Consider the following 14,970-nt stretch of genomic DNA (forward strand, 5'->3'; position numbering starts at 1 on the left):
TTACTCTTTATCTTCCCAAGGAGGCAATGGCTACTCTAGTGTTTCTGCCGTAGTGTTCATCTACAGGGTTATTCCTTTCCAGGACTAATGGGCAATACTAGACCCACACGAACACATCCACACACAGCTCCCACCCACGCTTTTTTCTATTCTTCTTTTATTTTTGACCAACGTATTTAATTGGTATGTATAAATTATTTTCGTATATATGAAATCTTAGACATTTCTGTGTAACTTGTTTGTCCTACTTAATGTTGTATTTTTCCATATCGTAAAATATTCTAAAGTATTAATGACTATAAAACATTCCATTCTGTGAATATATCATCACTTACATAACAAATTCCAGATTAGCATGTATTTTGATTACTTCTGTTATTTATATTTATAGATATTGCTATAGTAAGAATTGTTTAAAAATATTTTTATGTACTTCCGTTTTAGTTTTTTTTTGGTTTGTGCTTAAGGGTAAAGCTGTCTAGGCATGGGATTTGAAATGATAAACCGAAAAGAAACATGGGAGATACATTTTTCTGTTAGCTGATCATGAAAGAACATAGGAATAAAATGGATAATTGATAACTTTGAGAGAATTAGATAGAAGGTCACGTGGTTAGATTTCTGTTTGTGGCGACATCACAGGATAGTGACTCTGGGTGGAACGTTTGAGACAGTTCAGTCCAATCCCTTTCTCCATACTTGTATATTCTAGATATTTCTGTTTCAGCCACTAGCCCTTATGGTTTTCTAGTTTAGATTGTGCTTGGGGCAAAGTGGCTCTGGCTGTAACGTTCCCAGGGAACATTTGGAAGGCATCCCAGGTGTGGAGCGATTCTTTGATGTGTGGAACAACCCTGCACATCTCAGGGATTCTGGAATCTTTGGTTGTAGCCCATAAAATGTCAGTAGTCTCCTCCAGCCTCTGCACCAATCACAAATCGCCCTTAAATTTCCTAAATGCTTTCTAGAGGGCATACCACCACCCCTACCCCCTTGAGAAACATCAATCTTCATGATGGATATTTAAAGCTGTTTTATGAGAGTCTTTATTAACGTGGGTATGTGTTCATGATTTATTTATACATGGAGAAGAAAGCAATTACATAACAGAATTACGAGGTGATCTTATTTTTACTTAACATATAATTATATACAGAAACTTATACTGGAACGACATAAATCGATATTTTATTGGTGGTTATTTTCAGGTGGAATGATTAAGGGTGATGATTTTAAAAATATTCTTTTTGCTTTCCAGATTTTCCCCCAATGAGTTCCTCTTAAGTTTGTAACTGGGAAAATTATTTATAAATAAAAAAAAGTAGTACATACTGTTCAGAATATAGAACCATAAATAAATTTGTTGCAGTCACTGCAATCATATTAAGTAATTTTATTTTCTGTTTCTTTGAACTGTTTTATCTCAGTTCGAGGTAGACAGGAATATTAGGAAAGTATTAGAGGAGAATGGATTTTTAAAATTATTTTTGTTAATTAGAAATAACGAGCAGTGCCAGCCTTTCAGCGCTCCCCTATCATAGAGTTCTAATCAAGAGAACCCCTATGACTCTGTAGATGCCAGGGGCGAAGGAAATACCAGGGCCCATTTAAAGGGGAATGGGGTCCAAGAGAAGAAACTTGAGAAGGTGGAAGCAGGAGGTTTTTAAACAATGTCTTGAATTTAACACCAATACAAGAAAACAACTTTGGCCACACTGAACCTATTGAATAAATCCAGACACACATAATAGAGCCCTTGGGAGGTGCATGTGGAGGGCCAGTTCCCTAGGGAAAGGAAGGTTGTTGTCAGAAGTAGATTAGACATAAAAAGTGCTGGGAAGATTAAATCACTACACTGCTGGTAACATGGGGGCCTGGGGAGAACTTGGAACCAGCAAAAAGTGTCTGGCGTGCCCTGTCAAACTTGAGTGCGATGAAAGCATGCAAGAACCAGGCTCCTCTGACTTGCCTTTCTGATCATTAACTCACCCTAGCCCCTCAGACCAGCACTAATCCAGGTCTGTTCATTTTGTGCCAAGACCACATTGGTAAGGACAGGGTACTGTTGCAGGTATATATGGCATTGGTTGTTTGCTTTAAAATGGAATGATAGCGAGAATCCTATCATAAGGATAGGAGAATCCAGCATAAGGAATAGCAGGTGTAGAGCTACTGGCTTATTCAAGATGTAGACAAGGGCCGTAAGGCTGGAGAAATTGAACGGCAGAGAGAACATGTCACACGGCATCAGAAAGTTTAGCAGGACCCAGACTGCACAGGGCCTTGTAGCCAGGGTATGGATCTTGGATTTTGTTGAAGTTGAGGGAGCCATTGGAGATTATCAACAGGAGAAGGACACATTCAGATTTACATCTTTAAAAGACCACTCTAGGTGGTGTGTGTTGTGGGGAAGCAGGGACACAGTGGAGGCAATGAGTGCATCATCCATGTGGGAGATGATGGTGGCAGTGACAACGGAAGAGGGAAGAGGAGAAGGGGAGATTAGAGACTCATATCTTCTTTTTGGAAGAGAAAGGAAACCTTTAATAGGGAACAGGCAGGATTTAGGCTTGTTTAATATTAATGCTTGCTTAAGTCCTCTGTGCCTTTTCTTAAGTTCTTTTGTTCCTAGCGCTATCCTGATTCATAATTTAAAAGCTAGAATGTTGGAAGGCCAAGTACCAGATGTAATATCACAGTGCCCAGTGCAATAATTTAATTGTCATCAAATATTTACCTGCCATTCAAATTAGCCACCCCCCCACCATTAATTGTGATCTCCTGTCCTCTTTATCTGTCCCTAAACTAAATCTTCATTTGTATGATTTTTTTTTCTGTCCCTGACTCAGAAAGAAAGCTATCGTGTTTACTTTGTAATGTTGCTCACTTGTTTACATTAGATTCCTCCAGAAAGCAGAGCCTCCCAGAAAGCCTTGGGTACAGGGAGGTGATCCCAGGAAGCAGGAAGTGGGGGGAGGAAGAGCTGGAAGCAGGTGTGTAGCTGAGGTTACCACTCTGGGCAGCTGGAGATCAGGCCCCTGAAGACTCTCTGAGGAACCTTGTAAAAAGTCCTCAGATGTATCCCTTTGAAGTTTGGGGGGCTACAGTGTTTATTCACACACTGCCATCTGGGGGCTGGCTGAGGGTTGTCCCCGGAGGAGGTAACTCCCCAACACTTCCAGGCTGAGGGAGTGAGCTCTGCCTCACAAAATTCTTGAGGCAGGAAAGTGAAGAGACTTGGCAGATGCTGAAAGGGGGATAATTTGAGTGAGCAGAGCTGTCCATGGGGCTGAAGCATCTTCTATGACCACTGCGCTTCCCGGGCTGATCACTGTCTGGCACAGGAAGCAGGTGTCTCATAATCGCCTACTAAGTGAATAGAAAAAATGAGATATGCAAAGAAGTACTTTGTATCCAGCTCAGCAAACCAGGTGCTACTATCATTATTAATAATGATGTATTAGAATTTCTGCTCCCAATGGATCCTGTGTCCTCAACATCCCTTCCCAAACACTTCTTTCTGATTCATGGAGTGTTTTTGAACCACACTCATGGCAAGTCTACCTCCTGTCTTCTCTCAGTCCTCACGCTGGTCTCATGGGTCTTACTGTCCATCCATTCTCTGGGCATCGGCATGGTTCTGGCTGTTTCTGGTCTCTACTCCATCCCACCAAGGTGAGGAGCGGTATCTATTCCAGTGCGGCTGGGCTGCCTTGTGTTCAGTGTTTCTCATAGTGTCTTCAGGGACATGACTCTTCCCGCTTCTGGAATGTGTTCCCTGGGAGGCCAGGCCAGAAATACCCAGGGCACTCCTGTACTCACAGAAGTGCCCCTTACCTGTGCTCTTTAGCCACTGGTATCCTCCTGTGTTGCTGAACTTGGACTTTTAGGATAATATTTCCCAATTAGAAGTCCCCTGTATCGCTTGTTAAACACATGTTACCAGTGCACTCCTTTGAAAATTCAGATTCAGTAACTGTGGGGGCCGGGAATCTTTTTAATAACACTGATGGATTGTAATTTTCAGAGAAGTATAAAGGGAGGTAGAGCTTGGGTTCTAATAATTACTGACAGGGCATATTATTAGAGATTAGCATTCTGCCTCTAGCCATAACCTCCTTCTCCCCTCTATGGGAGTTTGTTGACCTAGACAAGTACATCCATGGGTTGAAAAAGCTCATGAACATCTGTTGCCTTCTAGTTCTGTTTTCTGTCAGTGCTCTCTGTGTGTCAGGGTCATTTCAAATTCAGTGCTTTGGTTTCTTTGTCTTTGAAGGTGGCTGCCCAGTATTCGATCTCAGTCATTGAGCACAGAAATTTGGTTCAGAGGAAAACACCAGTAAGAGAATGTCTTTAACATAGCTTTGACTCCCTAGAGAAAGACATTTTTTAGTTACTGGTATTGAGGGTTGTTATTGTTGCTAATAATATTACTGGAATTTATTGGCATCTTGTCTGTGTCTGCATATAGAGCTATTGTTTGTACATAAAGAATGTTTTGCTCAGATGGTTGTCCTCTTGGGATATACCTTTTGTTTTCAAAAGAGTTTCAGGAAACAGCAGTCATACAGTCAGCCGGCAGTCATCCGGGTATACATTAGTGTATCCCATGTTGCTTTCTGAACAGAGGCTCAATTTAATGCAGTAGAATATCTTGAACTCTTCAGAGTGATTCAAAGTTCAGCTTGGTTCAGCCTTAAGATTCTCATTCTATATGAAGCACTCTGAAAAGTGTACTGGCTGCTCTCCTCTTACTCTTTTTGCCCAGGTTTTCTAAATGTGGGTTAAAACACCACTTGTTAATCTTCAGCAGGTCTCTTCAGGGAAGAAACGTATCTACTTGTCAGAATGAGAGTCACCCCATCCTGCTATTCCTGCTAGCATGCTGCAGATGGAGGAGAGAGCATGAATTTTATCATAACCATCGTATACACTTGGGAATATACCAGAATTAGCATCTGTCCATAACCCTGGGATGAATACTTTATTATTTTTTAAAGATTTATTTATTTATTTATTTTAGAGAGGGAGGAAAGAGAGAGCATGAGCAGGAGGAGCAAAGGGAGAGGGAGAGAAAATCTCAAGCAGACTCCACGTTGGGCATGGAGCCCAACGCAGCGCTCAATCTCATGACCCTGAGCTTGACCCGAGCCAAAATCAAGTCAGTTGCTTAACGGACTGTGCCACCAAGGTGCCCCAGGATAAATACTTTATTAATAAACATATGAGTGCCTGCTATGTGCCAAATGTCACCATTAGCCCTAGAGATACAAATAACAAGCAAGGCTCACAAGGTCCCTGCTCCATAGAGTGTCATCATGAGAGAGAGAGAGACAATCAGATAATTATGCAAATACACAGTTAAGGGCTATGTTATGGAGCAAATGAGGATCATAATAGAACAGGAACATGGGACTCCTGGGTGGCTCAGTCCGTTAAGCGTCTGCCTTCAGCTCAGGTTGTGATCCCAGGGTCCTGGGATCGAGTCCCACCTTGGGCTCCTTGCTCAGAGGGGAGCCTGCTTCTCCCTCTACCTGCTGCTCCCCCTGCTTGTGCACTCTCTCTCTCTCTCCCCCTCTCGCTCTCTGACAAATAAATAAAAAAATCTTAAAAAAAAAGAACATATAAAAGGGAGACTTGATGGTGAGCTACCTGGTATCTACAGGATAAATGTATTGATTAGGAGAGAAAGTGGATAGGGAACAGCATTATGGGCACAGGAACAGCACATACAAAGGCCTGAGGTGGAAATGAGCATGGTGCATACAAGAAACTATTAAGTATGTCAGTGTAGTAGGAGCAGAGAGGGAGAATGGTATGAATTGAGATTGAAGAGGTGGACAGATGCTAAATCCTTTGGGATGTCCTAGGATACTTTAAGTATTTTGGTCTTTTTTTTTTTTTTTTAAGATTTTATTTATTTATTTGACAGAGACAGCCAGCGAGAGAGGGAACACAAGCAGGGGGAGTGGGAGAGGAAGAAGCAGGCTTCCAGTGGAGGAGCCTGATGTGGGGCTCGATCCCATAACACCGGGATCACGCCCTGAGCCGAAGGCAGATGCTTAACGACTGAGCCACCCAGGCGCCCCTAAGTATTTTGGTCTTTAAGTGCCATGTGCAAAGGGTAGTGACAGGTGGTTGTGTGGAAAATGGTTTAAGAGGGTAGAGGGGAAGTACGGAGATCATGGAGGCAGTCTAAAAGAAGATTATAGTGGTTTGGCTTGAGGTGATAGTGGTGGAGGTAGAGGGAAGAGGAGAGATGTAAAAGTTACTTGGGATAAGAAATTGAAGGACTTCATGATACAACGACTAAGGGAGAGGAAAGTGTCAGAACAACTCTGGCACTGGATAGAGGGGGAAATTTTTGACTGAGATTGGGAACACATTCATCTGCTAATTTAATTATAGATAATGAAATGTTGATATAAATAAAAAATCTTATACTAAAATATTGCTTCTTCACAAATTATTACATCTGTGGTTTGACACTATCCTTGGGCCACGAAAAATATCTTAATGCTTTGTTCATTTTGCTAGTTTGAATTCCAGCGCACCTCCCGAGGGAAGGCCACTGCAGGCTGACCCTATACATTGGCTCAGCACATGCTTTAGGGTCCCAGCAATGTGGGAACACCAAAAATTTTGGAAAAGATGCACTTTAATGGATTGTCCACAACTTTGCAGTCATCAAATCCAGGAAGAAGCTCTTCTAATATCAGTACACAACTAAGTTTTCTATTTCTCTGTTAGAAGTGCTTTTAATTTGAATTATTTCATGATGGCGATGGTAGTAGTGGCAGTGGTAGTGGTAATGATGTGACAGTCCTGGAAGTTGTGGTGGTGACAACAATGGTGATGGTTGTAATGGTGGTGATGACAGTGACAGTGGTGGTGACAATGGTGGTGGTGGTGGCAGTGTTGGTGGTGATGAAAGTAACAGTGGCAGTGACAGCAGTGGTGGTGGCAGATATCGTAGTGATCACAATGATGGTGGTGGTGATGATGGTGGTGGCAGTGATAACAGTGGCAGTGGCAGTGATGGTAGTGGTGGTGGCACTACAATAGTGGTCATGATGATGATGGTGGTAGTGACAACAACGGTGGTGATGATGACAGTGCTGTGGTGACAACAACAGTGGTGGTGGTGCTGGCACAGTGATGGTGGTAACAATGGTGGCAGCAGTAGTGGTTGTAGTGATGGTGGTGGTTGCAGTGGCAGTACAGTAGTGGTTGTGGTGATGGTGGTGGTGGTGGTGGTGACAACAATGGTGGTGATGACATTGACATTGGTGGTGGTCATGGTGACAATGACCATGGTGGTGCTGGTAGTGATGACAGTGCTGGTGGTGGTGATGACAGTGCTGGTGGGTGGTGGTGATGACAGTGGTGGTGATAATGACAGTGTGTGTGGTGATGACAGTGTGTGTGGTGGTGGTGGTGGTGATGACAGTGCTGGTGGTGGTGGTGATGACAGTGCTGGTGGTGGTGGTGATGTTCAGAGGCACGACACTCCCATCAGTGCTGAGAGCCATAATCAGGAGCACCATCTGCATTTCCTGTTGCCTGGACCACAGGGCAGGGCTGTGCTGGAGCTGGCAGAGTGCTCTGACAGGCCTACTCATAGCAGAGATGTGCTTGGTTCCTTTCCTCTTGTTATTTTGGGTGAAGGGAAGCAAGAGAATGGGAGGGAATGTTTCAGTGTGACCCAGCATTTATGTTTAGGCCAGTTTCCAGGCGGGATTGTAAACGGTTCAAGCAGTATCCTTAAAGATCTTTATAAAAAGGGAATTTGAGACACCTAGATACTGTTCCAGTTCTCTTTTCATTGGTAAACATCTCTAGTGAGAAGCTTTCATTTCTCCTTCCTCTTCTGCCATGACCTCTATTTTGTTCAATCCACTGGCCTTTTGTTTCTCTGCTTTCATTCTCATGATCTCCACATGACTAAGATTTTCGAGCAGTGTGAGCTTGGGCAATGCACCTGCATGTCCTTTCTCCTTGCCTTGCTTTCTTGTTCTCTGTTATACTTAGCATCTGATACACCATAGACCATTGGTTTATTTCTTTAGGTTGTCTTCCCTCCTGTGAAAATTGTAAGTTCCATGAGGGCAGAGACTTTGTTTTATTCACTGTTTTATTCCAAAAACCTACAATAGTACCTGGCACATAGTTGGTGGTTTATAAATATTAATTTAATGAATAAATAAAGTTATATAACTGCCCTGTTTTCTGTTAAGTCAAATGGGTATAATAATGCTAATCTCATATAGTTACTATTAGGATTAAATGAAATAATGTAAGTAGAGTACCCGGCGTAGTAAGGGCTGGTGAATTGTTAGATGGGCCTCGATATTCTTCTTTCTCATAACCTCTTTCTCTTTGTTATGTAGAATGATATTCCAGTTAGCTTCTTACCTCCTTAGTGATGGATCTGTACTCTTCTGTCCACTAACTGGCCAGTGGCCCCGAGTGAGGAAGTCTCAGGTTTAATCTTTTTCAGCTAGCTTATTCACAAGGCTTTGATCATTGTTAATAAAATACACCATGAATTATCATCATTTATAATTCTATGATGGTATTTTTCATATATGGTTCTAGAATCCCTGTGTTATTTTTAATACAGCTAGCAGTAGTATCGTGAATTATCCTATGAGGCAGCTGCTATTATCCTCACTTTACAGATGAGGAAACCAAGCCTTAGAGAGGTTGCTATCTTACCTGAGGGCACACACACCTAGTAAGTGGTGGATCAAGAAGTCATTCTTAGATCTGATTCCTTCTGTTTCTTCATTTACCCATCCAAAGGCAGGCACTGAGCGTGTACCATAGGCCAGGTACCATGCTAGGCTCTGGCCGCACACAGGGAAAAAAAATCAGTGCAGAAGCTGTGACCACTGCACGTCACAGTTACCAGTACTGCAGCCCCTCTGCTGAACACACTGTAGAGTGCCAGTTCTAGGGGAGCCCTGCTCAGGTATGTTTACTTCCCTATCTCAGCCTTGCTTCAAGAGGCAAATCTCTAAATCTAAACTCATAAATTGCCTTTCTTTCTGCCAACTGCTTGCTCTCCCCACCAAAGTATATATTTTTCTACCTCTATCAAACAAACCACCTGTCATCTTTCTAGTCACACAGCCTCAAAACTTTGGAATAGTTTTGATTATCCCATTTCTTTTATTTCATACTTCCAATACATACCCAAGACCTCTTGATTTTTTTCTTAAGATTTTATTTATTTACTTGACAGAGAGAGAAAGAGAGCATGACGTGGGGAGGGGCAGAGGGAGAAGGAGACGCAGACTCCCCACTGAGCAGGGAGCCCTACATGGGGTTCAGTCCCATGGGGTTCCATCCCAGGATCCAGAGATCATGACCGGAGCCGAAGGAAAACATTTAACCAGCTGAGCCACCCAGGCACCCCTACCTCTTGATTATTTTTATCCTTGAGAATATGTCTCTTGTTTCTACCTCCCCAGTTCCTTTCTACCATTCTAATATCAGCTTCTATGCCCTGATCCTTGACTTACGGAAATTAGCCTCAAGACTGGGTGTTCGTTTTATCCTCTGCTTCAGATTCCACTGAATTGTTAAGTCTCTTAAAGGCTTAGATTCTGTTTATTGATTATTATCTCCCCAACACTATACCAGGCGCATAGGACACATTCAGATGGTAGTTAAATTTTTTTTAAAAGATTTTATTTATTTATTTGACAGAGAGAGAGACAGCTAGAGAGAGAGGGAACACAAGCAGGGGGAGTGGGAGAGGAAGAAGCAGGCTCCCAGCGGAGGAGCCTGATGTGGGGCTCGATCCCAGAATGCCGGGATCACGCCCTGAGCCGAAGGCAGACGCTTAACGACTGAGCCACCCAGGCGCCCCAGATGGTAGTTAAATTAAAGCAACTTTGATGCTTAGACCACAGTTCTTCAACTTGATCTGGAGGTTTATTTGGAGATAAGTACTTTTCCTAGAAGATCATGTGAGTATATTATAAGTAGGCAGTTCCCTGCATCTCAATAATATATATTTTTAGCAAAGTCTATTTCTGCTTTATTCCATTAATGTTTGCTACCTGTGTATTTATTTTACTGTCTGCTAGCACCAAAGCCCTAGAGACATTTATGGTTAAACTATAAACTGGTAAATATTTTTTCCATTAAAGTATACCACTCCTCCATTTTTCTGGTGCTACCATAACTCTATAGAAATAACATTTGAGAACCAGCATGTATTACAAAGAAATTATGAGCCATTCAAAATTTTAGGTGTTCCTGGATTGGACACGTTAACTCCTGTGCGTAAGAGGGTTTCCGCCATTTGTGGGATAGAACAGTTTAGTATTGTCTGAAGCTCTGATATCAGTCAGGGAATTGATGGGGATAGAATGGGTGTGCCAGTGGTCTTCTTCCTCACTTTCTTTTCCCACTTCAGTGATCTCTCCCTGAGCTCATTGTTGGACCCTTACCCTCTCACATACTCAGGAGAGACATGCTGGTTTGTGCAGGTGTAGTAGAAATCAGTGCATTCTAGACAATTTTGTTTACCATCTCTATTTTTCTCATTGGAAGTAAATTGTTTGCACAGTTAGCAGTGCCCTTAGACTGAACAAATTTTGCATTCTTAAGAATATCTTGAAGAAGTTATGCTGTGGCATTTCTAAATGTGCATAATGACTTAAATCATTAATCCTGTTGACCCTTCAGAGAACATATATACTTTCTTCAGGACTCAAATGGAAGCTGAATAATAACTGTAAATAATTATGTCCCCAAACAAATCTTTTTATAAATGACTTAATAATGACTAAATCTTTTATTAAGAAAGTAGGCATTTTTATAAGGATAATAACTATAATTTAATACACTTATTATATAATAGCATGCAAACTGCTGCAGAAAAACTTGAATGTTATATAATAGATACTATTAGATCATGACATTTGACAAATCATGATTTTGAACTCAGCATCTGCCTGTAGTAAACTTTTGCTTTTTTGTATTTAAATTTTAAAAATTAATTCAGAATAGATGTGCCGTATTTTAAGTCATTTTCTTTTATTAGAAACTATGTGGTGGCAAAACCCAGCCTCATCATGCTACCCAGAAATTATGATGTTTATTGTATTAGTTAAGAGATAAGATGAAATTTCCAAGTGCTGTCTTCAGTGAACAAATGCTATCTTTCTGTACTGACTGTATCAGATCACATATGCAAAATTGTTTTTGAATTAATGAAACAATATTAAATTTGTATTAGGTCCTGAGGATTCAGCAGTGTAGAAAATGGACATAATCACTAATTTTTTGGAGCTTACATTATAATGAGGAAATGCAAACAAACTGGTTTATTTCAGAAAGTGAAAAGTGCTGAGAAGAAAATGTAAGGACAGTGTGATAGGGAGTGTAGGGAGGGCTACTTCTGGTTAGGGACATCAGGAAGGCCTTGTCGGGAGGTAACACCCAGCTGCACTGATGCTTATATGCCGGAAGAGTCAGTTTTATGAAGATCTGGGGGAGAGCAGTCTGGGATAGTATTTAGGATGATTTGAACAGGGAACCAGCACTGTGTGTTCAAGAAACCACGAGAAGGCCAGAGAGGTTGGAGTGTAGGGGACAGGATGTGAATGTTGGCAAGTGGGGCCAGGCACGCTGGCAGAATTCAAGCACTGTAATGTGTTGCAGACTATTATAAGGAGTCTGGATTTTATTCTATGGGCAGTGGGACACACTGAAGGTTTTGAACAAGGGTACAGCCAGATCTGTAGCCGCCAGCTTCAAATGCGCATTGTTGGAAGAATTCTTTTAAATGGAAATAACTTTTCTTTGTATTTTACAGAATTGACCAGAGGGCTGCCATTTGGTCAAAGGATGCTTTTGAGACTTGTCAGGACTTAAATGAGGTAAGTGCCACCATTGTTGGTTGTATGAAATGAATTGGCCAATCATGAACCTTATTATTCTCTTTTCCTAGTATTTGGAATTCTTTCTGATTAAAACTTCAAGTGTTTTTGCTCTTAAGTGAACTTGTTTTCCCTGTAGCTCTTTGGGTAATGTTTTTCCTCACTCTGGAGCAAATATATTTAAAATATTATCCGAGAGATGGCTCACTACATCTTGGACCTAAACCAAGTGCAAGCAGTCGTTTCATTATTCTGTTTTCAACTTTGCTTCAGTATTGTGTAACCATGGCTGTGGCAGTTACATTTGTAACACTTTCTTTTAATTTTATTCTCTCTCTCTAATTGCTTTTGTAGTCTCAAATGTAATCATGCTATTTATCCATGGAGTATGATATAGTTTGGTGTTTGCAATATGGTCTTCCTTGTATATTTTGACACATGAAGTCCTATTTTCCAATCCAGATGGTTTCTCACCAAACCAGACATCACTATGTTAATGTTTGTTCTAAATTTTCTTTGAAATAGATAATTTAATTCTCCTGTTGGAAATCAATATAACATAATTCTGATCCCTGTTGTTATGAATGCTTTGGCTTAAGACCTTGGTTTGAAGTACTGTCTAGTTCCCCTTGCCTTTGTTTTTGTTTTTTTTTTAAAAGATTTTATTTATTCAACAGAGATAGAGACAGCCAGCGAGAGAGGGAACACAAGCAGGGGGAGTGGGAGAGGAAGAAGCAGGCTCATAGCGGAGGAGCCTGATGTGGGGCTTGATCCCATAACGCCGGGATCACGCCCTGAGCCGAAGGCAGACGCTCAACCGCTGTGCCACCCAGGCGCCCCCCCCCTCGCCTTTGTTTTATAATAAAGGAGCAGTGGGTTCTCTATTGATTAGGATCATAGCAAAAGGAATGGAAAGACTTGATGCTCAGATGCTGGGAAGAAAGACGATGGACTTGAGGCAAATTGTTTATTTGTCATTTGAAGATTGATCTCTTCTCCCCCTCTAAGAAAAAGGCAGTAAATTAAATTTAGGGGATTTTCTTTTTCTTTTTTTACTTTAGAACTTGGAGAAATGAATAGCCAAAGGTAACCAGCTGCCTGATTAAATCAAGTTAAATAAATAACTAGAGTTATGGAAAATGACCTAAAGTTAACAACACAGAACACTGTTTGTTATTTATTTGTGCATAGAGAAGCCTTCAAATTCCCCAATCTAACTCATGGTAACAAGAGTGACAAAGAGTTTAAGAAAAAAAGAGGCAAGAGCCTGAATCAATGAACACATTGTGAACAAGCAAAATGCTAGCTATAAAGAGGCACTGATTTGTTTTGACATTAAGTGATGAGAAAAATGAGGTGATTGTAAGAGTCAGCTTGTGATAGGTTTCAAGTATTTGAGAGAAACTCAGATTTGTGAACTAGAAACCCATAAGAATGCTGAGGTTACTTGAGCATTCTGAAATCACAGATGCAAAAAGATCTATTTGAAAATCTGCTTTCCTGTATTTCTTTGCTATATTGTATTGGCAAATTTCATGAAATGTGCCAGTGTACTGCTCTGGGATTACATGGGTGCAAGAGCATTGAATGGAGACGTGCATTCAAAGGAGCAGGCAATGCCCTGTTTTAAATGTGTGCTCTTCCATGATAAGGTAGTACTGCTAATCCAAGCTGGTTGATAAGAGTGAGTGTGTGCTCAACGTGTTTTGTTCCACTCAAGGGGTGAGCTGTGTGGGATGTGTGCTCCAATCCACATCCTTGCATTCAGTTTCTGTTGTGACCGAAATTTGGGGGCCAGGGGAAACCCTAGAAAAGCTTGAATGGGAGCAGTATGAGTTGGATCCAAGGCCATGCAGGAGGATCAATGTCATTGATGAAGACGTCCTGTAGAGTGGATGTATGTTTAACTGGGGTTTCTTAGCATTTCCCAAATGTAGGGAAAACCAAACTCTTTTATGGAAGAACCTCATCATAACATTTCTTTAGGCAAGAGTCCTATGGTACACAAGTGGTAAACACTGCTTTAATATTTTAATTGAAATATATATATATAATATATATATTAGTGTATATATATATATGTATATATATATATATATATATAGTGTATATATCCTAAATGTACAGCTGGATGAACTAGATTAAGAAACATTATCAGCATCCAGGACACCCCTGCACAATTCTTTCCAGTCACTACTCTCCAATAAGGATAACTGTTCTTCAGACTAAAATAGATGTGTTTTGTCTATTATTGAGCTTTTCATAAATGCATTGTATGTACTTTTTTGTATCTGATTTCATTTACTCGGTATTATGCTTCTGAGATTCATACATATTTAGTATGTAGTTTTAGTTTTCTTCTCCTTGCTATAACCCATTGTATGTTTTTCCGCTAGTTTTTGACAATTATGATAAGTTGTTACTGTAACTCCTATTTGGTCTCTGTACAGCCGACTTCTTACAGGAGTATTCCTTCCATCTCTACATGGAAATGCAAGGTAGACTTTTTTGTTTTGTTAGCTGTCGTCGTTCCTCTTTGTTCCTTTCTTGTATTTATTTACCACTGCCCCCCTCTCTGCCATACACACACAGCCATCTAGTTCTCTAACATGAATCCACCAATTCCATATCTGCTTTCTTTCTTCACATCATTCGCAAGTCTAAAGTCAAAAGAGTTTCTTGAGTCTCATGAAAAGATGGTCCACAAGTATTTTCCAGACATTTCCGTAGACCCTAATGCTGTATATATATATAATAAAAATTTTAAGATGCTATATATGTGCTTTATATTTTCCTAAAATTTCATATCTGGTAATTTGCTTCTACTTTTTGAACTTTTTAATTATACTTGCTCTGTCACAGATAGATGGGCCTCAGCTATAGTTTGGTTCCAGAGCTGGCACTTGACCCAAGGTCTCCTATACTCAGTAAGGTGATACATGGTATGATGTATCTATGTATAAGCATCTGTCTCTGGGTGTATTCCCCTACTTTCCCAGTGAACTTGCTACAAAGTTCAATATTTTTTTTTAAGTAGGCTCCACACCCAGCATGGAGCCCTCCCAGTGAACTG

General features: G+C 40.8%; 1 protein-coding gene across 14 annotated transcripts in view; it reads left to right on the forward strand.

The window, feature by feature from the left end:
* FAM13C (family with sequence similarity 13 member C) overlaps positions 1-14,970 on the forward strand; it is a 134,261-nt gene that overhangs the window by 56,174 nt on the left and 63,117 nt on the right. For all 14 annotated transcript variants that reach the window (XM_048218944.2, XM_026504245.4, XM_048218945.2 and 11 more), the window contains one exon: positions 11,834-11,897. In XM_048218944.2, the coding sequence (XP_048074901.1) occupies positions 11,834-11,897 (64 nt within the window). The remainder of the gene's footprint in view (positions 1-11,833; positions 11,898-14,970) is intronic.

The sequence above is a fragment of the Ursus arctos genome, unplaced genomic scaffold (assembly GCF_023065955.2).
Source record: "Ursus arctos isolate Adak ecotype North America unplaced genomic scaffold, UrsArc2.0 scaffold_7, whole genome shotgun sequence".
NCBI classification, from domain to species: domain Eukaryota; kingdom Metazoa; phylum Chordata; class Mammalia; order Carnivora; family Ursidae; genus Ursus; species Ursus arctos.